The sequence below is a fragment of the Trichophyton rubrum genome (genome assembly GCF_000151425.1).
Source record: "Trichophyton rubrum CBS 118892 genomic scaffold supercont2.1, whole genome shotgun sequence".
In the NCBI taxonomy this organism is placed as follows: domain Eukaryota; kingdom Fungi; phylum Ascomycota; class Eurotiomycetes; order Onygenales; family Arthrodermataceae; genus Trichophyton; species Trichophyton rubrum.
The window spans coordinates 1779540-1807427 of NW_003456428.1; the positions used below are offsets into that span (position 1 = coordinate 1779540).

At 47.6% G+C, this 27888-nt stretch overlaps 5 protein-coding genes across 9 annotated transcripts; 1 reads left to right on the top strand and 4 right to left on the bottom strand.

The window, feature by feature from the left end:
- Positions 1-386: 386 nt before the first annotated feature.
- TERG_00692 (Signal recognition particle receptor subunit beta) lies at positions 387-2017 on the bottom strand. The gene is made up of 2 exons (XM_003238656.2): positions 1281-2017; positions 387-1217 (listed from the first exon to the last, which is right to left on the bottom strand). Exons 1-2 carry the CDS (start codon positions 1479-1481, stop codon positions 513-515), a joined length of 906 nt encoding a protein of 301 aa, XP_003238704.1. The 5' UTR covers positions 1482-2017; the 3' UTR covers positions 387-512.
- A 14-nt stretch (positions 2018-2031) lies between these two features.
- TERG_00693 (uncharacterized protein) lies at positions 2032-3209 on the top strand (the record flags this gene model as incomplete). Its single annotated transcript, XM_003238657.1, has 4 exons — positions 2032-2241; positions 2305-2405; positions 2464-3094; positions 3156-3209. 4 exons carry the CDS (start codon positions 2032-2034, stop codon positions 3207-3209), a joined length of 996 nt encoding a protein of 331 aa, XP_003238705.1.
- Positions 3210-3791: 582 nt separating this feature from the next.
- On the bottom strand, positions 3792-5380 carry TERG_00694 (glutamate 5-kinase; the record flags this gene model as incomplete). Of its 5 annotated transcripts, XM_003238658.1 has the most annotated exons (5): positions 3792-4697; positions 4779-4874; positions 4933-5043; positions 5098-5285; positions 5341-5380. In XM_003238658.1, the coding sequence occupies 5 exons, from the start codon at positions 5378-5380 to the stop codon at positions 3792-3794; spliced, it is 1341 nt and encodes a 446-aa protein (XP_003238706.1). The 5 variants fall into 5 exon arrangements, with proteins under 5 accessions (XP_003238706.1, XP_047603599.1, XP_047605207.1 ...); XM_047747637.1 differs by having other exon boundaries at positions 4933-5285; XM_047749167.1 differs by lacking the exon at positions 5341-5380 and having other exon boundaries at positions 5098-5148.
- Positions 5381-5974: 594 nt separating this feature from the next.
- On the bottom strand, positions 5975-10956 carry TERG_00696 (WEE/WEE-UNCLASSIFIED protein kinase). Its single transcript, XM_003238660.2, has 3 exons — positions 8680-10956; positions 7920-8587; positions 5975-7865 (listed from the first exon to the last, which is right to left on the bottom strand). Exons 1-3 carry the CDS (start codon positions 10469-10471, stop codon positions 7128-7130), a joined length of 3198 nt encoding a protein of 1065 aa, XP_003238708.1. The 5' UTR covers positions 10472-10956; the 3' UTR covers positions 5975-7127.
- Positions 10957-11774: 818 nt separating this feature from the next.
- Positions 11775-27423, bottom strand: TERG_00697 (uncharacterized protein; the record flags this gene model as incomplete). Its single annotated transcript, XM_047747638.1, has 9 exons — positions 11775-11915; positions 11981-16677; positions 16731-18762; positions 18814-20040; positions 20098-22509; positions 22564-22748; positions 22820-23068; positions 23119-27070; positions 27130-27423. 9 exons carry the CDS (start codon positions 27421-27423, stop codon positions 11775-11777), a joined length of 15189 nt encoding a protein of 5062 aa, XP_047603600.1.
- Between the last annotated feature and the right edge of the window lie 465 nt (positions 27424-27888).

Here is a 27888-nt window from a genome sequence, read left to right on the forward strand (position 1 = left end):
GATCGTTCTCGTTTCACACAATCTGGAGGTGGAGTGAGTTTAGGTCAACGTTGTCACGACATGTCTTTTTTCCCCCTTCCGTTTCATAGTTCTTCAACAGGCATGCCTTACAGGTTAGATGTTTCAACGACTGCTGCATTGTTTCTGATTGGATGTTTGTATTTAGATCTCTTTCCCTTTTTTCAACATTTAAACCGTATACACGGATGGGATAATACCATAGTAATACATCGAGTGTCTTTGTTGACGGCTGTCTTATAAGTTGTGATTTCCATATAAATCTTTCAGACAAGAAAGAGTGGTCGAAGTGGTTATAAAGCGGCAACAACACACGCACGTTTAATGGCGGGGGTAATGCATTACGGACACGTTGCCAATTACTATGGCGGCTGTGTACCGGGAGGATAAGTTGAGAAGGAGGTTTTGTGAGCGAGTACGAAATCTCATCACATGGCCTTGGTTTAAAAATGTTTGGTTCAGTCAGGTTGATGCTTTAAGGTCTTCATAATCGTTCATAGACATTGACCCATCCATTCTTCCCAGGACCGAAGGCCAGAAGTGGCATCGTCTCTGTAATCCGTTGTGACGCTTCCTCCTAGGAAATCAACCTTGACACCGGATTCCTCTTCCAGAAGCTGGAAAGTAAAAGATTGATTGCCAAAAGCATCGGTCTCATCATCACCTTCCGCATCAGGGTTGATCACACCCTTCCGTCTCGTCTCTCGGGCTGCTTCGATTTCGGCTTCTAGCTTCTCCTTCACCATGGCCGCCGGAATAGCAGCAAATAGATCCTGCTTGTTGGCTGCTACTAAGACGGGGGTGCTGCGTGCCCGAGTGGATGCTGAGAAACGATGGAGTATAATCAGAACGTCATAGAGGTATCTTGCAACATCGGCTAGTTGGCCTGCGTCCATCAAAGTACTGGCGTCGATCATGAAAATCACGCCGCGAACTTTAATCTTGGACTGTTTCTGCTTTGAAGGATCTAGCAACTGGGCAATAACTTCGAGGTCACGAAGCTTCCCATGCCCCGGAGTGTCTCTGAGAGAGAAAGTCACCCGCTGTTTGGCAGCCTGTGCCAGTGTCGGGTCATTGACAGAACGGTATTTATCTGAGCCTTTTCTAACGGCCGGATGAAGTGCTACCGAAAACGTAGAGGAGACTTGGGAAGTATGGGTTGGTCGAGGCTCGAGGTTTGGGGACGTGCGTTTTTCGAGCTACAAACAACCTGTTAGTGAAAAATGGCTGAGCAACGAGGGAAGAATAATGATGTAGCTAACTTTAGCACAGAGAGCTGTCTTTCCTGACCCGCTAGAGCCCAGTAAAATGAACTGGTCAGACTTGCTGGTGGGAGCTGTACGGTAAAGGAAGAGGTGTAAGGCCAAAGGAAGCAAGAAGGCCACAAGACAAGCGACCACAACAGCAACGGGATTTGCTGAGAGCAGGTTGGTCGCGATCTCACTCGCGGAGTTCCATTGCATCGTGGCGTTTCTATGCTCTGCTGTCCTGCGACGGTCTTCTGGAATCCACAGCTTCTGCACCTTTTTATAGAGCAGTTGGGTTCCTGCCACAAAAGGCTGTTGTCTTTACCCGGACCACACCACCTTCTGCTGAGTATAACCAAGGAGTCTGTCAGCAAGGGTTTACCATGAGCAAGTAAGAAGCCAGAAGTGCGTCAGCAGCCGTTAGAGTGGCAGCAGGGGTCCCGTTATGTCGGTCGAAGGCCTCGCACTCTGCACCTTCGGCTCTTTGCTTGTATCACAAACAAACCGCCGGGCGAAAAAGCCATATCACGTAGATTATTACTGCTTATGTCACCTTTACATAATTCATGACTAAGTCATCTTACTCATCTCTTACTCAGCCGTTCTTATCCTCTCTTATCCTGGCGTTGGCTTCGTTTCTCTCCAACACCGAAAGCCAGCAAAATATAACGACCAAAGAAACCATCGTCACATCGGCCGAAACTCCTCGTGTCCTCGTCGACTATAAATACTTAGCGCTCTGCTTCCCCCCCTCTGGGGCGCCAGGATGATGTCCTTTCTCTCTCTTTTCACCCTTGTTGCATGGTTCAGCATCGTCTCTGCTGTCGAGTTCAAAGCTCCACAGGCGCTGGCAGTGCTCGATGCCGCCTCCCCCCTTGATATCGAGTGGTCGTTCCCGGAGAATGCTACCTCGTTCCTACTAGGCACTGATTACAGTATATGGCTGTGTGCAGGAGGCAACGAAGACAACACTCATGTAAGATTGGAAAAAAAAGGACGTTTCGAGCGCTGTTAATTGATAGCTAAATGTGTTGTGAAGGAACGCGTGGCACAATTATTTAAGGGGACCATCTTGGGCAACCCGGTCCAGACCACCGCTGAGGTCGACCCTAATGCCGGAAGCGAGTACCCCAATGGCTAGTAAGTATCGAGTAATTGGGCTATGATTATAGCTGGTATGGTGCTAATTGGTTTCCAGCTTCCTTGAAGCTGTCCTCAATGGAATGCAAGGGTACTCATACCGCTTCACCCTCACTGGCATGACTGGCTCCTTCTCGCCCAATGTTGAGAAGGGCCTCCGATCGCTCCCTAAGCCGGACGAATCAGATACTGTTCGATTTCAAGCACGTCAAGTTCCAGCTCCTGGCGCTGCAGTACCCCCAGCCCCCGGCGCAGCTAACCCTCAAGCACCCGGTGCTGCCAACCCCCCAGCCCCAGCGCCAGGAGCAGGCAATCCGGCAGCGCCTGTACCACCAGGAGGCAAACCACCCGCCGGAGCACCACCTGCCGGGGCACCCCCTGCCGGAGCACCCCCAGCGGGAGTACCTCCTCCCGCTGCTGCACCTCCTGCAGGCGTACCGCCAGCAGCAGCTCCTCCACCTGCAGCAGAACCAACTATTGTCCAAACTGTACCTTACCCGGAGCAGACTGGGCTCACGAGATACGCTCCCGCACCAAAGCAACCACCGAAGAAAATAGTTAAAAGAGAACCCACACCTCAGTTTCCCCCGAGCCCATACAAAATTGCTACCACTTTCTTAGCACCGCCTACTGTTAAGACCACCGTTTCTGCTTCAGTTACCCTGACTGCGGAGGCCCATGAAAACACAGTGAGCTACCCCCCCTGAATCTAATCAACTCATAAAGCAACCACTGACTTGTGTCTTATAGCATGACCCAGTTGACGAAGACATGGCAAGATTCCTCAGGCGATGGCAAGATTGAGCTATGATCTTGGTAATATAATATAAGCTCGATAATAGCAATACCCCAATATGTATACCCTAATCATGAAAGCATAGGTTATTGGCGTTTCGAGGTAGACTTGGGACAGTCCGTGGTACAGAATATTCACTAGCCCATCTGGCATTTCTCGCAACCCTCATGAATATTCTTTCTAAACACGGATATAAGAAATGGTTAAACACCGGGCCTATAGGTATACTAGCTGGCTTTAGATGCCTACGGCAACTCTCACACCTCTTCTGTCCCTACTCGAGCAACCAGAGCTACCCGCCGTTGTTAATGTTATGATGATGATGTTGTTGAGAATACATCTAGAACTTCACCCCTATGGCAATCGTGTTCCCACCTTCTATATACAGCATTGTGCACCCAGAAAACAAAATTAGCCGGTGCTTCGTATTATTGAATGCAGCAGCACCTTTTCTCTTGCCTCCCTTTTCTTCTTTCACGTAAGTCCCAAGTCAAAACAATTTAACAAAACAGGAATAAAAAAAAAACCAAGAACCAACGGAAAAATGAACAGAGCCAATACAGCGGTGCTGGCGTGCAATAGCTACCAGACTACTGGTTGGCAGAAGCAGCAGGGATATCATTAAGGGGATTTTTGTCATTATTCGTCTCAGGAGCCGGGGAAGACAGGCTCGTTGGGGTCATGCATCGACTCGGCATTTCAAAGAAAGCCAGGTTCTCTCTGGACACAGCATACTCACTGCCAGAATATCCCAGCACAGAATGGATCTGGGTGCTCCTCAGGCCCTTGATCCGGGAAAGCTCGGCATAGCCGTAATTGATAAGCCCTCTGCCTACCTCCTTGGCTTCCTTGGGAGTACTGCAGGCCATGGGATAGTCATCGTTTAACTCGGTCTGCGATGGACGCGGCGCAACCATCACCTTGATGGCTTCCATGTATCCAAATTTGCCCTCAACTGCGATTACGCCGGATGGAAGGAGATAGCCTGTGTCTCGGATGGTGTTGTATGCCTCTTCGTCGATATAAACGCTTCCGTGAGGCTTGAGGCCATGGAGAAGCCAGAAGGACCGAGAATGCACGGGCGAGTCTGATGGGAGGAAACAGGTGTGCAACGGTGGATCGGGCTTTGTTTCTTCCACACCTAAAGCACTATCGGATGAAGTAGCGTCATTGGACGAATGGTGCTCGATAATCTCCTCGATAGTTCCGGGACGGGAACTGCGGGTAATGACAGTGGTAACGCCGGCACTTGTAGCAAGTCTTGCCGCCACTATCTTTGAGCCCATACCACCGGTACCAAGTGACGACCCAGCGGAGGACACGTCGGCTTCGAGACTTGAGATATCCTGCACAATGTCAATAACCCGAGCATCAGGATTGGTCCGCGGGTTGGCGGTGTAGAGCCCATCTACATCGGTCATAAGGAAGAGGTAGTCTGCTTCGATCATCGCTGCAGTGATAGCGGAAAGTGTATCATTGTCGCCAAACTTGATTTCCTATTGGATTGAAACCTCTGGTCAGCAACCAAAATCTCAACATGAGATAACGAAACAGATGGGTGGCTGGTTTGCACATACCGATACAGTCAGGGTATCATTCTCATTGACGATTGGGATAACACCCATGCTAAGAAGCTGAGCAAGTGTATTTTGCGCATTTACATATTGAGTTCGCTATAATAACTTGTTAGCCGATTGTTTTATCTTATTTTCCTGGTTTGGCCGAACTTACATCAACAATATCATTCCGCGTGATAAGGATCTGGGCAATGGGCTGACGCAAGTGGCTAAACAAGCTGTCCCAGGTACTCATGAGCTGGCATTGACCGACTGCCGCCAAAGCCTGGAACGGTTGTGTCAATTGGAAGGCTATCCAGAGAAAGGATGTGGAGCATACCTGAATCGAAGGGAGATGCTTTGGTCTCTCAGCAACGTCCATGCGTCGCATACCAACGCCTACAGCGCCCGACGAGACGATGATAACATCATGGCCGTCTTTTCGCAGCTTCACCGCTGCTTCGACGATGAGTGTCAGGTTTGACAAGATCGGCTCGTGGGACTTCTCGTCCACAATGGAGCTCGTCCCTATTGTCGACACGGTTAGTCATCCAGTCAGGACATACGGTCAGCATCAACCTACCAAGCTTTATCACGACCTTCAACGACTTTGAGCCCGCCATCTTTAACTCCGTAATGTCTGATCTAATGCAGTACGAGCTGGGAGATATCCATGGGTATGACGAAATGCGGGATAAATGGGCCTCTACTCAGCGAGCAGAAAAAAAAAGGGGAAGAAAAGAAGAGAAGAGAAGAAAACGCGCGACTGTGAGTGTCAAAGCCCCTTCGACACCGTCATCTGCTATATCAAATCTATCCTGGCCTGCAGCGCTGTTGAGGCAAAGGAGAAGCCAGAGTGAAATGTCCTTTATATAAATATCTCTTCGCCGAGTTTCCCTTTTGGGGCGGGAGATGTTCTGCCGCCACTTATGTAAGCGGGGCAAAGTCATGTGGGTCCCGAAGGCTCTTTTTTGCTTTTTTCTTTCTTTCTATTTTTTTTTTTTTTTTTTTTTTTCGATTCTATTTTTGCATGTGGAAATGAAAACCAACGACGTTCAAGCTAGATGTCGAGAGTAGTTGACCTGCTCGCTGGACTTACACCAAACCGTCGTCATGCGTACATCGAGGGCCTCGGAGAGGGGACACAGGGACCGCACTTGCCGTGCTAAGTTTTGCCGTCATACACTGATATCGTCACCACTCCGGGGGCGACCGTCGCTGGAAGAAAGAAATTCCCGCTGCTGAGGCTAATAGGCTTTGGAGCCGCCCAAACCATCGACCCCATGGAGTTGCTGAGCTGAGCGGACCTTCACCGAGCAAGACAGAGGGCGGAGACCAAGGCTCCAAGGGGAGCAAAGCAGATTGCTCTGTGCCTGCAAGTGGAGTCCCGTTGTGCCAAAACACGGTACGTTTTGGAAGGATATAACTCGAAGGATCGTGTTTGCCCTTTGACCGCCTGAGATGGACAGACATGGGAACAAAATGATGGGGGGATGGGATTGTTGGATGATGCCCGTATCCAGTTTATAAGGTCTGGTATTGATGTGCGTATTGGTAGAGCCGGCTGTAGGAGAGGACCGAGTATGGATAATATATATCAAACCGTTGTATACTGACGTCAATTTGCATCACTATTTGCCGCGGCTGATTCTGCAGACGAGATGAGGGATATACTTAATACAACAAGTTCTCCGTGCAGGCCGGGGTCAGGGGTCGAATTAAAGCCTTCGTGGGCTGATAGCCTGACAAGAGGACTATCACTGAAGATCCCCAGGGGTATCTAAACATCCAAGTAACAGCGCTTGCACAAGAGAACGTAGAATAAAAAAAATCATTAGAGACAATAGAACAGTGAAGGAAAAAAAAAATATTATTACTGTAACAGGTAAAAGTACCATCTCTAAAATATCGCAAGCTAGTTTATCTGTAGTATACATTGTTATTAAAACAAAACCATCCATCATAACTCAGAATATCATGCTGCTATGCAGTGCGGGTACTTTCAGACGCTTTCCAGATTGACATCACTGGTAAGATAAATAGGTATAACACAAAAGAAAGGTGCGACAAAGGAAAAAGCAAAAGGAAAAGGATAATAAGAAAAATATGAATCCCTTTACAAAGGAGATGGATGGTCAACAAACCAAATATTTGAAAAAAAGTAGGGAGAACTCCTGGCTTTGCCTTGCCTTGCCCAAAGTAAAACGCCTTTCCCGTATTTGTCCCCGTTGGTAACCCCTGGCTTTCTCATCGCACAACTGGTGCGAAGAATTGTCGGAAAAAAAGGAAACACAAAAAAAGAATAAAAGAAACCGTTGGAATTATTGGTTTTCAGTATGAAAGTGACGGAGGTGTCTGTTTCCATCATATTTAGACGTCCATCATTTCGGCGTCCTCGTTAAGTACCTCGTCAGCCGGTCCCCAGTTCCCTTCGAAGATCGTGGCGCCCGCTCGACGTCTCTGTTCGGCCCATTGCACCCCAAAGGACTGAAGAATTTCGTCAGCCACAGGACGGTCTGGAGGGTTAGGGGATATCATCCATCCAACTAGTTTATCAAGAGCTTGGTCGTTATCTGCATCAACCATAAACGCTGGTGGCTCTGCAAGTTCCCCACTGCGGGCACTAGGGGTGCCCTTTGGCTGAGCCGGTCGGAAGTAGTTGGAAGAGATATCCTCTGAGGGGCAGTCTTTGTCGAAATCGTCAAATGAAGACAGGTTTCCAATCGAAGATTCAACTAATGGATTGCCCGAAGCATCACGGAGGATGTTGCTGCTTTCTCCGCTCCAAGTCAGGCTTGGAACATCACTCATGTCCCCGTTTCGGAGCTTCTGCCACGAGACTCCATTATCTGGGAGTTCAACATTGCCTGCAATTTCAAACATGATCAATCCGAGAGCGAAAATATCTGCAGGCTTGTCGTATCGGCCCATCAGTACTTCTGGCCCAATATACTCTCTGTCCCCTTCACCCTCGATTCCAGCAGCAGCAGGCCAACGAGTAGCAAGGCCAAAGTCTGCAATCTTCAGTACCCCTTCGAAGGTGATGAGAATATTTGCTGGTTTCAAATCCAAGTGAATAAAACCTGTATCGTGAATATGTTTCAGGCCCTAAAAGGAGTTAGTTAATTCTCATGTGTATATAACGAGTATAGACAAACTTACATGTGCCAATTCTAGTAGGATCTTCCATATCCTAAAGTCGTCAAGCCTAGCTTTTAGGCCTACCTGAGAGAGAAATACATCAAGACTACCTTCCTCGCAGAACTCGGTCTGGATATAGAGGTATCCTTTATCCTCCCAGCTATCAATATAGCTGATTATATGATCAGAGCCATGGAGTGCCTTGAGAGCGACGACTTCATTATTTCGTCTTTCTCGGTCCTTGGATCCAGCATATGGCTGTTTTGATTTCTTGACAGCCCATAACTTTCGGCTGCCGGTGTTGGTAGGGGTCGAGTTAGATGAGAGAGGCGTCTGAGACTGGAAGAGTTGACTTGATGGTGGAGAAACACGCTCTGAGACTGAGTAGACGAGGGAAAATTCACCCGTACCAATGAGCTCCACTTTGTCAAAGCGTGAGTTTAGGCACGGGTCAATATCAGGGGAATTATAGCCGCCAAGAGGGAAGCTAGTTCGTTTCCCGAGATTTGGAAACGATTCACGGGGAGCAGTGGGAGTTGCGGGTAGAGCTGAGGCATTTGCCTCTACAAGACTGAAGGTGTGGTCATCAGGAGCTGTGATCGAAAGACTACTGGCATCGGGAGTCAAAGTATGATCCCGTGGTGTTCTAGGAGGCCCGGTCTCTGGCGTTTTACAGTAGAACGGGCTCGCTGAAATAACGATCTATTAGTATATAATGTAAAATTGAATGCGATATCAAAAAAGAAACCAAAAGGAGCGGAGGGAGAGGGGTCTATCTTACAAAATAAACCAGATTCGCCTCTGTTGGCATCGAAGTTGGGTTGGCTTGCAGCTTGGACTTGGAATGGGGCGGAGTTGGAGACGTGTTGAGGGAAGAGGCCTCGCCTGGTGGGTGTGGGAGGAAGATCTGAGTCTATGGCACATTGGCTATCAAACGGGGCTGATGGTGACCGTGGAATAGAGCTAATATCACCATCGATACTAGCCAGGCTCCCACGGCGAGAGCAAGTTGAAACGACGCGGGAAGAGGGAGCCTTGACACGATGAGTGAAGGGAGTCTCGAAGGAGCTGGAAGACTTGTGGTAAGGAAGAAATTTTGCGCTGTTGGCTTGGTGCAGAGGCTTGGGTCCAAAAAGTACATTTGATGCACGCTTGCAAGGAGTCTCGGGCATGTTGTGGCTCATAGTCGAGCTGTTACGGAAGTCCGAAACATTCTTGTTCTTCTTCGAAATCAGACCGGTGGACATGAAAGCCGCAGGCAATGGTTTCACAAGCTTGTAGTTTTCCGGTGTGGAAAAGGGAGAAGCAGAGGCATTGGAAGATTCCTGTCGCAGAAGACTGGGAGCCCTTGGTGCTACAGCACCAATTGGAAGAGACTTGGAAAAGTTAAGGATGGGTTTGGCTTCCGAGATATTTGAGCTTAGAGCTCTGTTGGTGGGAGAGTCATCCCCGACGCTTGAGCTGGATGAGGATTGCGTAATAGTGCGAGAGAGAGGATGGGTAGGAGGGTGGAAAGTAGATGATGAAGGAGCTGTGAAAAGAGACGTAGATGGATTCGGAGATGGAGAAGAGTCTGGTCCATTGAGGGGAAGAAAAGTCGAATTGTCGATTGTCATGCGATTCTTGTTCTGTAGCTGAAACGATCCATCATTATCCGCGCTTATCTTCCGAACAAAGAGAGACCGCTCCGGATGTCGTTGCTGGATGGTAGATCGCCTCAACGAGGAAGAACGCTTTGGTATGGTGGAAAAGTAGTGGCCCGGTGGTTGAAGCCGAGGTTCCTTTGGGTTCGAGTTGTTTAGGGGAGAATTGACTGCTGAGTAGCTGGACTCGAAGACGTCAAAGTCGGCACCAAAGCTGACACCATGCAAGCTTCTACGCTTGGCGGAGGGACTCTCAGCACCGAGGGAATCCATCGTCATGTTGACATCTGCCCGTTTTAAGGGGCTAGAGGAGAGTGGTGTCGTTGACTCCATATTCCCACTTCGACGTTTTTCCCGTCCGGCGGTAGAGGTATCTTCTGAATGTTGCTCGATGGGAGAGGATAGAATGAGGGGGCTCTCCTGGCCGCCTCTGAAGAGCACTGGGCTCGGCGGCGTGGTAGAGACCTTTTCATCCATGGTGTCGATGGTGGGAAGTTCTGGAGAAGCCGCCGAGTTTCCGTTATCTCTAGACTCACCCAGGACCCGTTTGGCTGAACTGGAGGAGCTACTAGTCTTGGAAGAATGCATGAAACGACTCCGGCGCATAGGAGGACGATGGATTTTTGCACTGGGAGGGAACGGGATAGCCACCGGAGACGGAGTGTTTGGGTTAGGAACGAAAAGAATCTTGCCGTGGGAGGTCTGTTTAGAAGGTGAGAGGTTGGACGAAGTGAAGTTTGGGTGCCTGGTTGCCGGCGAGTTGAACGTAGATGGAGAGAGCAACCTGAAGTCGGTTGTCTTGGACGGACTCCTCGATAGCGAGCGTCGAAGTTGACTCAGGGCCGAGTTCTTGTGTGTGGCATGGAAGCTGCTGGAGGAGAGGTGCAGGGTGCCTCCAGCATCACGGTGAGGAGAGAACGAGGCCACCATTGCTCCAGGCCGATAGCTGCAAGTGAAGTGAATGCTGGCTCTCTCAATCACTCACTTTCTTTCACTCTAGCAGGATTTCTGGGCGGCTTGGTAGTAGGTGAGCCTTGTCTTGAGGCCACACAGGGAGAAATAACAAGGCTTCCTTATCGCGCCTGGTGTAAATCTTCTCCCTCTCCGCGCGTCACAGACAGGTGATCTTTATTGATAACAGATCACAGTGAAGAGTCTCACAGTTCGTGTTGAAAGTAAAGAAAAAGAGGTTGTTATTCACAGGTGGCTTGCGAGTTGCCAGCTGACAGGCAGACAGACAGCGAGAGACAGGCCTAGGGTGCCAGTGTAACTTCCATCAGCAGCGCCTATGTATCAACTCCAGCGCGCGAGTCAGCACCGATACTCATGCTCGACAAGACGTCTCTGCTGGCCACTTTATCAAGGCTGAGCGAGTGTAAGGCGACCCGGCTGATGAAATTTGACTTGCTGGCGGCCGATCGCGACAGACGTGGTGCTGAGTTGGCTGGCGGGAGACCGGGCCGAGTCGTTAACCACGCTGTCAGAAGGAGGTTTTGAAGGAGCGACAACAAAAAAAAAAGGGGGGGAATCCGAGTCGCAGGCTAACGCGATGCCAGATACCAGCAGCTGAATTAACGGGCTCTATTCTGGTGTTGTGGTGCTTGATGGCTGTCGCTGGGCGTGTCGTGTCGTGGTGGCGGTTCGAGGGACGCAGCGGAGGTTTGGCGATGTTGTTTGATTGTGGTTGATTTGACGACGTTGAAGTTCGAAAGATAAAGAAAAAAGCCTTTTTTTTTTTTTTTTTCTCTCACGCGATTCTACGCGTTGTTGTTATGATTTCCTGGTTGGGTTTAGCGTAACCAATCTCGTGAGGGAAGATGATGAGTCAGCAGGACTAGCCCGCTTTGGGAAAAACGACAACAAACAAGACAAACCAGACAAACAAACAAAAACTGATAAGATAAGATGAGATTAGATGAGATTAGATGGAAGGGACGAGGCGGCGGAAGACAGCGACAGCAGGATAAAAGCAAGAGAGTCTCAAGGAGAAGTAGGAAAAGACGAAGATAGGGTCTATCAATAAACTAAATCGACACAGTCTATATATATATATATATATATATGTAAATGGAGTACAAGTATGTTCTGTGGAGGGCGCTAACTCTATTTACATGAATAACCGTGGGTGCAACGCCGTACCTGCATTCTTTATATAGCGCACCACCGCAGCATAGAGGACGACGGATGGCCAACGCCCTGCATCAACCGACCCCTCGATGAAGCAGGCAGCGTCTCACCTGGCGCTGGATGCCTGCAGAGCAAGGAGCTCGCGCCGAACTCCGTCTAGCAACCCCAAAGCCTTGTCGCTGCTGGGGCCAAACACCCCGACATCCAGCGTGTTGTTTCTAACCGCTGCCTCGATATCCACGGACGGCTGTGGAGATGGCATGCTATTAGCCTCCTGCTTTTCAGGGGAATCCTGGGATAATTGGGGCTTACCTTGTAGACATCTCCCGCGTTCTCCAATCCAACTCCACTCTCTATTCCAAGCATCTCTTCCAGCCAAAGCTTGCTGCTGCTCTTTGCCGCCGCATCCACTTGCTCGCTGCCGTTGCTGTTGCAGCTTTCCTTGCTCTGCCACTCGAGAACCTCTTCCTCTGTGACCTGAACTAGTTGCGGGGCACCGCTCGTCGCTGTTGATACCTGTGCCGCCACCTCCGGTAACTTGATAAAGTTCACTGTTGTGTCGAGCCTGATTCCTGTCCACTCCGCTATCTGGGCTAGTGACACAGTGCAGTTCTCGGCAGAACTGATTTCATGCAGGTCACTCTGGATTTTGCGCGCTATCTCGAACACGGAGCGAGATCCTGGATCTTGGATGTGGAGTGGTACAATGTTCAGTGTTGGCGCCACAAGCTCTGGAAGGCCCACCAGGTCGTGGGAGCGGTTGGCCAGATACACACCAACCGTCAAGTCTGCGCCTCGGACATGGAACTCTCTCACATGTACCTTGGAGTAGGCTGCCAGGAACACGGCCTGCACTGATAATCCTTCTGTCTGGCAGACCTTGTTCAGCCAGTCTGTATTGCCCAGGAGAGCTGGCTGGTACTTTCCTGCCCCGGGTTGGACGTCCACCACAGGCCAAGAAGCATCTTTGGCAACCGGAGTTGTATCTTTTCCTAGATAGCCCCTCCAGAATGCCTCCTGCTGGGCTTCGGAAGACATAGCCTTGCCGTACTGTATAAACTCTGCAATATCTAATGGCGCATCCACCGGGGTGGACACATCCAGGCATAGTGACTCAAGTGTATTGGTAAGATGCTGAAGCACTACTGCATCATAAAGGGCATGGTGGATATGTAGCATCAGCAATGTCTCCGTCTCAGTCTGAGAAGCATATAGATACACAAGTCCCGAGCCCTGTCTGGCCGTGACATGGAGACGGTTCGACTTAACTCTCAGATCGGATCTCCAGATTATCGGATTATTAACTTGCTTCAGCTCAGCCAGTACATAAGGCGTACTGGCGTCACCAATAGGGAGTATTGCTGTCCGAAGTATCGGCAGTTTGACAGTCATAACTTTCCATGCGGCGTCTAACTGGCCCTGAGTGATGCGGCCAGTAACCCTGTAGAAGAAGTCTGGGAAGAAGAGCTTTCCATGCGAATTCTTCCAAATCTCCAGCATGTAAACCTGCCCTGCCGTAGCGGGGAGGAAAGCCTCGACATCTTCTTGCTTCATACCATACTTCCCCAGTTGTAGGTCGATGTTGCTATTTCTCAGCATCTGCAGCGACAAAAGTTTTCCTCTTGAAGTTGCAATTGTTGGCTTCTTCTCCTGCGCGGAATTGACTACTTCTGCCATTTTCCCAACAGTCTCCGCTCGCAGTATATCCCTAACGGAGATGAGCACAGACTGCCGTCTGAGTAATGAAGAGACCTTGATAGCGCTGATACTGTCAATACCGAAATGGAAGATAGTGGTATTCCTGGTGATCTCCTCCTTCGGTACAGCAGCAACTAGCGACAAGGTATCTCTGATCCTCTCTTCCAGCGGTGACCACACTGCGGACTCAATGGCGATACCACTCGGCCCGTCAGGTAAAGAAGCGCCGTTTTGGGTCACACTATCAAGGGTTGGCTGTTCTCTGGTCTCTACGAAGGCGGCAGTGGATGTCTCTGGTGATTGAATAATGGCTTTGAATACCTGCAACAGCCGCAGGATAAGTTGATTGGTATCTTTCTTGTTAAAAATGGTATCTTTGCAGGCAACACGCCATACCACGGAGTCACCCATAGCTTCCAGTTCGACACAGATGGGATACTCCACACCTGATGAGCTGTTAATCGATTTGTAGAGAGGCTTATCTTGACTTTCCTGCAAACTAGGGCTCTTTTGGTAGATGAAAAGGGTATCGAAAAGGTCCTTATTTCCTGCTCCCATCATAGACTTGATCTTTCGTAGCGGGTAGTGTTGATGCGCCAACATGTTGCCCAGATTCCTCTGCACGTATTCTAACATCTCGGACACAGAACCGTGTAAGATTCCACGGATGGCAACGGTATTCATTGTTGGGAAAGCAACTTTTGAAGCTTCTTCTGTATCTCGTCCAAGCATCACTGTACCGAATAGAACGTCCAACTGTCCCAGGTAGCTGGCAAGGACAATTGTCCAGCACGTAAGACCAAGAGCTTGTGCTGTAATGCCGTGGGCCTTGCAAAAGTTCAACACATGCGAAAGTGGTATATCGGAGGCCGTCTCATCATGATGCACCAGAGCCCCTTGACCTCCAGCACCTGGCTGCGAGGGGAATATACTCGGCTTTGCATCCGAGAGTATGCCCTTCCAGAACCGCAGACCTTCCTCTCTCGATGAGCTGATAATATCTTCAAGGACATGTTGATAAGATGGACGTGCGCTATCTTGGCCTGAGTAGGCGCTCGCTACGTCTTGATGGAGAAGGTTGAGTGACCATCCATCGTACATGGCATGAGACAGAGAAAGGATAAGAAGCAGTTTGGTTCCATCTCGAATAAGGCGTAGGTTGAATAGTGGTTTTGACATTACCAGTGACAATGCCCTAGCTCGCTCCTCTTCAAGAATTGATTCAATAGAATTGTCCGAAATATCAACAATATTCCAGTCAATTTTGATACTTGACTTGTGAATGAGTTGTGCATAAGAGCAAGACAAATTTGGGTCAGGCACCGTGGCAAAGGAAGTCCGCAAGATTGGGTGACGATTCGCGGTAGTTTCCCATGCATTCTTCAACGTGGTGATATCCACATCTTCGCTGATCTGCAGGATGTCATGGTTGAAGTAATGAAGACCATCAGATGATAACATTTCATTGATCATGCCTTCCTGCAAGGGTGTCGCCGGATAGATATGTTCAATATCTCTTAGGTCCCTCCCATCTTCTTCCAGGGACCGTCGTAATTGACTCTCTAAAGATTTCAAGTAAGTCAGACCGGCTTTAGTGGCGCTGCCATTAACTGTAATCTCGGACATCATGGTTCGAATAGTCCTATTTCGCATGATATTGCCTACGGACAAATCTATGTGGTCACGCTTCAGGCGAGAGGAGAGTTTGATGGCATCTATGCTATCCAAGCCAACTTCAAGGATTGAGGAGTCCTCATTTATTTCTGACACATCAAGGTTTGCTAATTTAGCAATCTCTTGTCTCAGCAATGAAGCTGCTTGACTCCATTGAAACGAGGCAGTGACGTTGGGTGAAGGGTCTCCAATGACTTTGATGGCAATCTGCTTCGACGAAGGCTCCATCGAGGCTGAATTTCCCGAAAAGCCAAGATTTGAGAAGGGTTCTTCCACAAGACTACGTAAAGATAGCCTGAACTGTTCGAGTAAGTTGGAAACACCGTCAGAAGTCAAGATGTCTCCTTGACATGCGGCCGTCACCTGGAAAGATCCCCTTCCTTGACTCTGCACTTCTAGGGCAAGGGGGTAATCAGCTTCTGCGAAGGATGCCACAGGTTCCCATAACGATTCCCCTGGTTGGGAGGTGATGTTTTCTTGTTTCTGGAAAACGAAGAGTACATCAAACAGAGGTCTCTGAGAATTTCGACCAATCCATTTCATTATTGACCTCAGCGGAGTATGCTGGAAAGGAAGGACAGAGACAGAGTAGTCATGGCAAGCTTTAATAAGCTCAGAAAAGGTTGAGAAGCTGAACTTCGGAATATTGCAAGGTATAGTGTTAAATAAAGGCCCAACCGCAGTATCAGCGTCTTCCGAGTCGAATGATCTTCCGGAAACCACAATGCCCATAGTTGGTATATAACTAAAGTACCTCTCGAACGTATACACCCAGCAAGCATGAAACATTGCTTGCTCCGTAACATTTAGTGATCTCCTTATTTCCTCGATGCAATGGATACCTTCAATCCGAATTGTTGAAGTTCTGGAGCCAGGTTCGGGGAGCGGTCTCCGTGGTATTGTCGTTTGGTTCAGGTCCTCGAGATGTTGGACCCAGAATGATTTAGCAGCAGGCACAGTACGAAGTGGGCCAAGAGGCAGTACTTCGGTGAATGGCATAGACCTCGGTATTTGTCCGCTATTGTATACGTTTTTCACTGCATCAAGGATGATTGGAAGACTGATACCGTCGTATAAACCGTGGAATATATTCAGGCACATCCATCTGCGTTTTGGGCTGGATACGATACCGATTTCCCAGACCCGGCTCATGAAATTATTGAAACCAAGGTTCCACTCCTTGAAGCGGCCCTCAACTGTACTCTCAAGTTCATCGTCCTTTGATGTTGCACGTTCAAACCACGGTAGGGTTGCCTCCTTAAGGACTACAAGAGCGTATCCATCATCTGTAAGAGGGAATTTTGCACGTAGCAACTGGAATGACACTTGCGCTCGTTTCCAAGCTTCCTTAAGCGTTGGTACCTCTGTGTGCGGTGCAAGCTGAAACTTGAACGATGTCAAATAAGGGTGAGATTCATTCCTCAGACATTGGTACAGCATGCCATCCTGCAATGATGTGCATGGAGTGATGGCTTCGATATCCTGTGGAGCGACTTCTAGTTCGTTTGCCAAGTGTGACATATGCATTTGGGCAAATGCTGCTATCTTTTGCTTTGCATCCTCATACTGGCGCCTCTCGCCTTCAACGTTGTTATCAGGAGATTCAATAGCCTTAGCTAGTATCGAAAGAGTTGAACCTAAAAAGGGATCAGTACAATCCACCCATATTCTCAACACGGAACAAACTTACATTTCATCACAACTGATGGGTGGGCTGCTGGAAAGCCAGCTTCCCGTAGCGCTCGAGAGAAGGATATCACCAAAATAGAGTCCAGGCCCAATTCGAAGATATTTGAAGATGATGATATTGTCTTCTCCTCGACCTTCGTAAATTTACACAAAATAGGAATTATCGTCCTGATTGTTTCCGTGTCTTCAGTTGGACTTTCCTGCTCATGACTGGACAATGCCTGCATTTCGCTCAGTAGCATCGATGCAAATATTCCTCGCAATTGACCGTTATCAATCTTGTTGTTAGACGATAACGGAAACCTCGTCAACGGGATAATATGCGTTGGGATCATGTATCCTGGCAGATGTGACCGGCATTCCGAGCGGATAGCTTCCAAAACTCTGCCGGCCTTGGGGCTGAAGTCAACTTCTGGACAGGCAGCTCCGGAAGCAGAAGTAACGACGGTGGTGAAAGATACTATTTGCTCCTTAGTTGCGGTGGGATGTTTGAGTACCATTGTAACCACATCTCCCACTCCCTCTGTGGAATTTTTTATCACATGGTTTATCTCATTGATCTCAAGCCTCTGACCTCGAAGCTTCACTTGGTCATCAATACGTCCAAGGAAGCAGAAACTTCCATCATGCATCATGCGTACTAGGTCACCAGTTCGGTAAACTCTTTCTCCATATGTCTCAATATATTGGAACTTTTCCGCCGTCAATTGTGGTCGGTTCAGATAACCCTTGCCAACAAGTGGGCCTGACACACAAAGCTCTCCGATACCACCGCGTAAAACGGGTGTATTGGTACCCTGTTTGAAGACATAACCACTAACGTTATCAAATTGCGGACCAATATTAGTTGGCTTATCCGAAGAAGTGACCCGTGGAAGCATTGTACAACCGATTGTGACCTCGGTTGGACCATATCCATTGTAAATAACCTCATGAGGCCCCCAATGTTCGAGGATCTCTTGCTTTAGCTTTTCGCCTCCTGTGATAAAAACACCACGGCAAAGGGACGGGACATCCTCAGGTTGTATTAACTGTGCCAGGCTAGGAGTCAAATCAATGTGTGTGATAGACAAGTCACGAAGGGTTCCCGCAAAGTCTTCAAAGAGAGTATCTCTAGGGCAAGATGTTAGACATATTCCTACACTCCACGTCCAGTATTGCTCAAGAACGCAGACATCGAAGTGGAATGAAGCAAACTGGAACCACCGAGACGATTCATCCCAATGGCCTCCAAACAATCTTTGAAATGATAGCATGGCTTGTACTGCATTTTCATGGGTTATCTCGCAACCCTTTGGTGTACCCGTGCTTCCCGAGGTATACAAGCAATAGCAGGTTGCATCACTATAAATCGGGAAGCTCAGTGTTGGAGGTGTCGAGTTCACTCCATCCAATAGACCCTCTTCATTTACCACGACCAGCCTGATGCCAGTCAGATTTTTCAACTCGTCTTTCTGTTCTATTCCGCACATAAGGATATCTGCCCTCGAATCTTCCAATATAAATTGTTTTCGGGCGATTGGAGCACTGGGGTCAATCGCTAAGAATGCACAGCCAACTTTGAGAACTCCAAGTATTGAGAAGTAAGCCTCAGGACATTTTTGAAAGGAAACTCCAACCAATGTTCCCTGCTTCACGCCGAGATGGTGAAGTAGATTTGCGTATCTATTCCCTTGTTTATCCAAATCTCTGTAAGTCCAACTCTGGGTAATGAGTTTGCCATTGACTCTCTCCGCAAATTCGAGTGCCACCTTAGATGGATGCCTAGTTGCTCCAACTTCTACAAATTGATGTAAAAGTTGAGTTGGACAGTCAATTTTAGAGTCCTTCCTCGGTAAAACAGACACAATGGAACGGCTTGCAGTGTCAAGGGAAGAAGAAGTTGAATCGGGATATTGTAGAATATCAGTCAGCAACCAATCAAGTTCATCAAGGAGCAAGGAGGCCTGGCTGTCGGGTAGAATGTGATTTTGGTAAGTAACAGCAAGCTTGAGAGTATCGTTACTCGGAATCAGCTCAAGAGACACAGAATACTATATATCAGTCAGCATGACGCATATCCCGTTTTCGCTCCTTCCACTTACTTCAGTCTGACTGCTTTCTTCAACTACATCCCAGAGGGGGTTTTGTTTATCCGTGGAAGCCAGCTTCTGAAATACGAAAAGAGTATCAAAGAGTGGGGAGTCGGCTTTACTCAGACGCTGAATCTTTGCCAGCGACGTAAATTGATATTTCACAGCCATGGCATTAGATTTCATGATCTGCTGAAGCAGTTCCCGATTTGTTGCTTCTACGTTTTGCTGAGCTGGCACCGTCGTAAGGCAAGGAAAAGCGGTATCCTGAGCTTGTTCAGAGATATCTCGACCAGAAAGTACCAAGCCATATGTAACAGTAGACTCTCCTAGGTATGATGAGAGAATTCGAGACCATGCAGCCTGACCAAGGGCTTGTAATGTAACACCAAGCTCACGGCAGCCTTTTTGTAGTTTCTCCATGGTAAACGAACAGTCTCGGGAAAGGAAACGGGTATCATTTACTTTAGCATGGACAGGATTCATGTCTGGAAACTTCGTAGCACTGAACGAAGGGCCCACCTCACTCCAATAACTCTCTGATTCACGGGATTGAAACTTCTCGACAATGAAACCCAGGACAGGGGACACTGGAATCGCTGGCGGTAAAGTAGATCCATTATAAACATTTATCACTTCGGAGAGTATAAGGTTCATTGAATGAGCGTCGTAGAGAGCGTGATGGGCTGAAAGCTGTATGAGCGTGTAGTGACTGCAAGGTTTAACGATAAGGAACCACGGCGGGCGGTGGAGTTGATTTAATATACTCTTGCCATTAAGGTGTTGTTCACGTCTCGCATCCGACATGCTCTTAGGAGGGGATAGACACTCATTCCAGGGCAATTCGATAACTCCTGGGCGATATGTCACCATCGCAAATGGGAATATGTCATCCTTCACGTCACAAAATCCAGTTCTCAGCATCTCGTTTCTCTCCATGACACTTTCCCATACGAGTCTTAGAGCAATCAGATTTAATGGTGTCGGAGATTTCAGCGTAAGGCTGTTAAAATAGAGTAAGCCTTCTGAGTTTATGAATGAGGCAAGCATACCTGCTTGCGGTGGTGTGCAAGGTCGGATAGCTTCAACACTACTTTCCAATAATCCCAACTTATCACAGATAGAGGGCAGATGCAATGATTGGAAGCTATCGAAGTCGAAGTTATGGAGTGTTAGGCCCACGCAGTCCTTTGATTTTGAACCTTGCAGGACCAATGCGATCTCTCGAATTGAAGGCCCCTGGATATAGTGTCAGTCTAGACAATGGTATGACGTTTATAGCATCAGAAAACTCACCTCCAGAATATCAGCCGCCGAAATTTCGTAGCCGACTTTTCTAAAACGTCCAGCTATCTGAATAGCATTAATACTGTCAAGTCCCAGCGCAAAAATGGTCGTATCCATGCTGATACGCTTTTTATCAACTTTCGACATTGCTGAAAGCAGATCTCGGATTTCTAGACTTTCTGCACTCCACTCCTCGGATTTGTCATATCCATTGGTCTTATGATCTCCATTGGCTTCCCCTATATTTCTGAAGACACTGAGGCCTCTAGAAACTTGTTCATCAGATTCAACGAAAGAGAAATCCATTACCCTTGCCTCCGGGAAGCGTAGTGTATGGTTTAAAATAGCATGGTAATATGCAATGATAGTATCTATATCCGTTGTGGGCACAAGACCCTCGTCAAAGTGGAGAATGAACTGCAGAGAGTCACTTTCGGGGTGAGGTATGATTTCAAATATAATAGGGAAGTCCATTACACCATTCTCGGATACCATCCTCCATAGGGACTCATTCAACTGAAGGGGCCTTCCTTGTAGAAGGAACAATGAATCGAAAATCCTCTGGCCTCGCTGACTGAAGTGCGACTGAATTCGTCTCATTGAACTGAGTTGATACGGAAGAGTGGCTGCTCTGTTAGATTGCAAGTTCCTCATCAAGTCTATGTTCGTCATATTCCCGTTCAAGCTTGTCCTCACGGGCAACGTGTTGAAGCATGGGCCGACTACTCTTTCGACCCCGTCGATAGGTAAACTTCTGCAATTAACCACATCTCCAAAGCAAATATCAGGAGAACCGGAAAGTAAGCATATCAGTCTACTCCAGGCTGCCTGTAATAAACTCAAGGTGGTCACAGACGAGCTTTTGCATGCATTGCAAACCTCAGTAAAGCTTGAGCTGGGAATGTGGGAAGTCGATCGACTCATTATCGGGTTTCCCTTAACTAGGGAGGAGGGTGATGTGAATAAGGTTGGAGTAAGACCTTTCAGGTAATTGCTCCAGAACTGGTCTGTTGAATCGCTGTTGACCTTGATCATCTCGTGAAGATAGAGATCGAAAGGGACGACGGGTGGAAGTTGATGCTCAAGCAAGCACTCTTGAACCTCTTGCAAGAGGACTTCCATTGCTTCACCATCATATAGAGCATGGTGTATAGATAATAGTAGGAATACCTTTGTAGAATCCACACACTGTAAAACAGTAAACGAATAGAGTGAATGCGGCCCCTCTTTGACAGTGACTGCGAGCTTGCTTCTTTCCAGGGCCGAGGGTGCTTCGGCGACTGGGCATTTGATTGATTGCCATGCAATGTCGAGCCGCTCCAGAACAACTTGAACGAATGGAAACAGAGCGTCATCAGTTTGCCGGAACCAAGTTCTTAGCATGTCATGCCTCGTAACCATGTTCATCCAGGCCGTCTTTATGAGCTCGATGCCCGTATTGACTTCAAAAATCAAATGGTTGTAGTATGATGCATCATTTCCGGTGGATATACCTGAAAGCATGCCTTCTTGTAAGGAAGTACAAGGCAAAATTTTTGTGACGTTGACCCCATGCGAAGAAGCCTCTTCCTTGATTTTGCTTATTAGTTCACGACTGAAGAGATGATCAAATGTCGGAATGGATTCTAAGCTTGGTATCTGGGCGTCAGTATTCTGCGATATCTTCCTCGTAAGTCGTGCGATCGAATCATTTTTCATAATAACAGAGATATCAATCTGCCCAAAACCGGCAAGTTTTAGTTCCCTGGAGAGAGCGATTGCTATCACCGAATCAAAACCTAGTCGGTAAAAGGAGGTATGTCGTCCTATTTCTTTCGTCGAGACTCCGGTAACTTGTGCAACAAGTCCCATGACCTTCGCTTCATTGTCGGTCAGATCTTCCTGGGCGGGTTCTTCTTCTTCCCCACGCGAATACGCATCAAGAAGCGTTGGGTTAGCACTTAAGTACATACACTTCAAGGCTTCCTTATCAATTTTTCTTCCGACGGTTGTCATGGGAATATGACTTATTGGTATGAGGAAGAGTGGGATCATATAGCTAGGCAATCGGTCGCCTATATGGTCAAAAAGTTGCTGGAAAATATGAGAATTTTCTTGCTGCCCAAGTCCGTCGATATTGATATTATCAGGGACCCAAAAAGATATCAACTGTTTGCTGCCTCCATTGTCCCCATCATTGGAATCACACACGATTGTTGCACAATCCTTGACGTTTTCGTGGGCCATCAAAATACTATTGATTTCGCCCAGTTCAATGCGCTGGCCTCGAATTTTCACTAGGTCATCGCGGCGACCTACAAAGGCGATTGAGCCATCAGGGAGGAGTCTCCCGTAGTCGCCGCTTTTGTAAATCCGTCCGTATTCTTCATGGACCAAAAACTTCTGCCGTGTGAGGTCTTCCATGTTCAAATATCCAATACCCTAATTAAACGTCAGTTGGGTAGTTATTATATTTCTGTTCTGAAATGTACTTACCACTTGATCCCCACCAAAACATAGCTCACCCATGGCTCCTCGTGGGACAAGAGAAAACCCTTCTCCTTCCGCGAGTACGAACGCAGACGTGTTCGGAAGTGTTCTCCCTATATTGCTTATGAAGTGAGACATACATACGTTCGGTTTGACCGTGCAAATATTGGTGGTTTCACTTGGACCGTAGCCTAAAGACATATTAGTTAGGGTCCCACTCACTCCGTTTATTTGCTTATTTTGTTTTACGGAAATTATTCACCTTGCCATAGGCCTTTCCCTGCCCAGTCCATCAGGACTTTCGGTGTCAGTGCTTCACCGGCAGTGACAAGGAATTTAACCAGCGGCACGTTATTCGCTCTCACAAGAGCAGCAACGGTTGGAGTCATACTAAGGTGAGTAATTCGCAGGGTGCGGATTGCATGTTCAATGTCCCTGAACAATACATCGTTCTTTGCAGAACATAAGGTCATTCCTCTGCTCCAGGCAAAAAATATTTCAAACACAGAGACTTGAATTTGTTAATAGATGTAATACGTGGAAAGAAATGGGTCGGCTCACCATCAAAAGCATGGGAGCATGCTTGAAGCAATCTTGATTCAGGAAAATCAGGATATAGTGCCGACAAAACAGCAATGTTACTCTCCAGGTTAAAACGTGAAATAAGAACTCCCTTTGGCGTGCCAGTGGTCCCAGATGTGAATACTGCGTATGCAGGGCAAGATCCAGGAGCTTTTGTAAACTCATATAGAGCATTCTCCACCAACATTTGGTTTTTGGCCAGTATTGTCGTAGTGTTTGGGAAATCTGATAGTTGGGCCAGGATTTCACTATCCGCTATGCAAATGCGGCAGCTTGCTTCTTGAATAATGTGCTTCACTCGCTTTATCGGCGTCTGTGGTGTTATGGGCACATATCCAGCTCCTGCTTTGATAACAGCGAGAATAGAGATGTAAAGCTCAAGTGATTTCTCGAGGCATATTGCAACCAAATTACCTTCAACAACGCCAAGGTTCCGGAGTTGACTAGCAAACTTGTTGGATTGTGCATCCAACTCCGAATATGTCAGTGTTTTTATAGCTTTATCTCCTGTTTCCAGGTCTAAAGAATCTAGAAATTCAACAGCAATCCTCTCTGAGTCTATTTTCGCGATCTCTTCAATTGAATCATATAGGCCAGGAACAGATTTCAAGGGCGATGGAAAAGTATTCTCTGTTGAAAGCAAGGATTTCGGAAGATGGGATGGAAGCTCCTCTAATAGCCTGTCGGCAGACTCAAGGAAAGTCATGGCTATACTTTCGATTTGTTTCAAAAATATAACTACCTGGCTTTCCGGGAGGATTGATTCCTCGAACGTCGCCTTTGCCCGGATTTTGCCATCTCGAATTCCAAGTTCAGTAGTCAATGTGAACTCAAGGAAATCTCTCGATGCGACTTGGGCTATTGGTCCACAGGTAGTGGTGAAGTTATCTTGCCAAACAAAAAGGGTATCAAATAGCTGATCAGCCGTATTAATTCCGGAGACTTGTTTTACGTCTCGAAGGGGAACAAATCCGTGAACGAGGGACTTTTTATTCAAACCATGAAGAATTGCAAGTAGGTCACGGACAGTTCGAGCTTTCCGGAGATTTAGTCTTAGAGGAAGCGTCGAGATGCACGGTCCCACAATGTTTTCAATGCCAACTATAGGAAGGGTACGGCCAGCAGATACGTTCCCAAGGATAATATCCGAAGTGCCATGGTATGCCGAAAGTAGACATCCAATGGCTGCCTGGAAGATGATCTGTCGACTTACTCGGAAATCCCGAACGAAAGAATCAAGCTGATCTATGTCAAGATTCAACTGACGTTCAACAACCTTGGAGGCTTTTGGAAGATCAGATCTATCTTGAAAATTAGGCCATAGGCAAGGTGTAGAGCCCTGGAGATGAGACTGCCAATAATTTAAAGCTTGCTCCCTAATCTCGGAGGAATGATTATTTATGTGGAAAAGGGTGAAGAGTCGGTATTGTGACCGCTGAGTTAGTTGTTTATTCTCAAGTGCTGAGACCAAGTCCCGCATGATCTGATCCCAGGACCAGCCATCATACAATGAATGATGGATATGAACCAGAGCTTTGGGACGCCCATCAATGACGCAGAGTTGGACTTTGAGTGGATGCAATATATCCCACTGATTTTGCAGCTCTAAGTCATGGTCAATAATCTTTGACTCTATGATTTGGTCGGGATGAAGACTCTCCCAAACGACTTGGGCGTATGGGAATCCAGGAAAATCTATTTCAATAAACCCTGATCTCAAAACTTCGTTTTGTAGAGCAGTGTTTATAAATGCACTTTTAACTTCTTCTAGAGAAATACCACAATCGAACTGCAGTTCAACAGAATTGAAATACGCCTTAGGATTTAACTTCGTTTCCAAAAGCATTCCAGTCTGTATTGGGCTGCATGGAATTATATCGGTTGGCTGCTGTAAATGCTCAGTAAGCTTCAACATTTCGCGCCCTTGTTGGATGATCGTATTCCACATCGCTAGTGGCTCACTTTCAGTGGGAACCACAGTCATCTCAGGTTGTGACTTCAAGACGAAGGCAGCCATCTTGCGGATAGAGTCGGCTTCTAGGATATCCAAGGCGTTCAGGAAGACCCCTTCTTTCCGTAAAGAGGATGCAAGGTGAATAGCCCTTAGGGAGTCAAGGCCCGCTGACGCAAGGCTTGCTGTTGGGGTAATGGATGACTCCAGAAGCAAGTTGAGGGATACGGAGATCTTCTGTTCGATGTCACCTGCTGGTTCAGCCAGATCAGTTTGATCGACGTCCTTCGATAGTATGTATTCCGCCTCTAGACCCTTCCTGTCAATTTTACCAGATGGGAGGCGAGGCAGCTTATTGAGGATGACGAAGTTCCCAGGGATCATAAATTTCGGCAGGGATCGTCGGCAGGTCAACTGCAGATCTCTGGAAGTACAATGTGCGACGTCCGCCGATAGGAAAGCAACGAGAGCTCCCTGAATAACACAGGCGGCGGCGTTTCTCACGTATTGATTTTTCAAGAGCACGTTCTCAATCTCCCCTAGCTCGATTCGTTGACCTCTAAGTTTGACCTGTCCCGTAGATATACGACCCATGCATTGGAGTTCACCACTGGGATGTAGACGGGCCTTGTCTCCGGTCCTGTATAAACGTCCATACGTTTTAGAATCAATAAAAGCATTTCGATTCTCGGTCGGCCGGTTAAGGTAGTACCGAGCAAGCTGTGGGCCTCCAACCACAAGCTCGCCGACATGGCCAACAGGTAGTATCACCGGTTCCTGACCAACGATGTGGTCCATAGAAATGATGAAAGCAGAAACAGTTTTGAAAGGTGTACCAATGTTTCCAACAAGTGAGCCGGCACGAATTGAAGAGGCAGCAGTACAGTGGATAGTGGCTTCCGTAGGTCCATACATTCCGTGCAATAATCCAGGCCTATCCTCTGAACAACCGAATTCGTCGACCACATGCCTTGTCAACATCTCGCCGATTGTCAACAAAAGCTTAAGGCACGGCACAGCATCTCGAGATTGGAGAAGTTCTCCACACACGGTTGGAGTAAGTTCAGCAGCGTCGACATTCAGTTGGTTGATGATACCAGGGAGATCGTTTAGCATCAAACGCCTGTTGCAGCCCACGAGAGTTACACCCCTGAAAAGCGGGAAGAATATCTCAAAAACAGAGACATCAAATGTAGGAGCTGCAAACTGAAGGAATCTCCTGAATCCAGGGATTATTTCGTCATGTGCTAGCAACGCTTGCACAGCAGCCTGGTGCGATATTCCCACTCCTTTAGGCAGTCCTGTAGAACCAGAAGTATACATGACGTATGCCAAATCTTCATTGCAAACATCCACGCCAGAAAGACAACTTGGCGCAAAGGTCTTGCTATCTTCCATTTTGACTATAGTGATTGAAGTTTCGATATTGTGGAAGGCACTAGTAAGCTCCTCATTGGTGACGACAACGCGAGCGTCGACATCTCCAACAATGAAATTCAGCCGTTCCGTTGGGGTATCAAGGTTTAATGGGCAGACAGCCGCACCGGCCTTTAAAATCGCCAACCATGCCACATATAGGTCTAGAGATTGGGGAAGAAGCACAGGTATGATTCTCCCGTGCTGTCCTGGGGGTGGAAGAGAGGCTAGGGTGTGTACCAGGTGAGACGCCAGTTGCTCCGAGAGAGAGTGAAGCATCTCATAACTTAAAGCTTCTACTTCACCACTTTCATTAAGGAACGAGATTGCTGGCTCATTACCAGTGTGACGAACCATTTCATGGAAAAGATGAGGGCCGGGTAAGATCAAAGGCGTTGGATTGATTATTGAGAGGGGGAGAGGCTCTCGGAGAAGGCTCTCTAGATTTCTAGCGAGCTGATTCAGATACCTGACACTGGTACAGCCTCTAGATGTAATTGACCCATTTAATTGATGCGGGGTATACCTGATCTCTAGCTGACATTGTTCGCTGGTAATAGGGGTCTATCAATCTGGTTAATACTGAAAACTGTTTGTTAAAAGGGTTAAGTTAAGGTCCTTACATCCGAAGTGACTATTGCAGTACGGCTACCCGAATCAGTGCCCGATTTTTCAATCTGTACACTCTCTATATGGCCACTTTCTAGATGTATTCTCGCGGCGGCTCCATCAATTTGGATGACTGGAAATTCTTCTTCACTCAACCGACTTAATATAGACGCCCATGCGAGAATCAGTCTGTCGAGATCGGTGATATTGTCCAACTTCCAAGTAGCAGAGGCTTGCGAAGGGACGGCCTCAGTCCCATAGTTGAGACTGGGAAACTGCGTGTATCGATCATAGAGGAATGAATCCATGATTCAACGATTAATGGAAGGAAAGAGAAATGAGAATCCACTTTGATGCCGGCATAGCTGAGGCCTGAGTTGGCGAGCTATATAAATGCTTTCAAGATACCAAAGAAAAAGTTGATCAGTTCCGACGGTTAGATTGATAAGAAAAAGTAATTAAGGATGCCCACTTTAACTATAGTGCGACTAAGCGCGTGACGTCTTCAACACAGCGCTCAACAAGAGAGAGACGGCCGAGGAAGTGATGGAGAAGAATAAGAACTCCATACGAGGTACGGAGTACAAGGCGCGAAAACGCCGTCCCGCCCAGGCAAGGATCCAGCTCAGGGAATGAGGACCAGGCGAGCTTAAACCCGCGGGTCCAACAAGCAGCCTCTAACCGAGTCGAAAAACTGATGAAACCTTAGATTAAGAAACAAAAAGAAAAGAAAAAAAATTTTGAGCGAAGAATGACTGAACTCGCATTGCAGT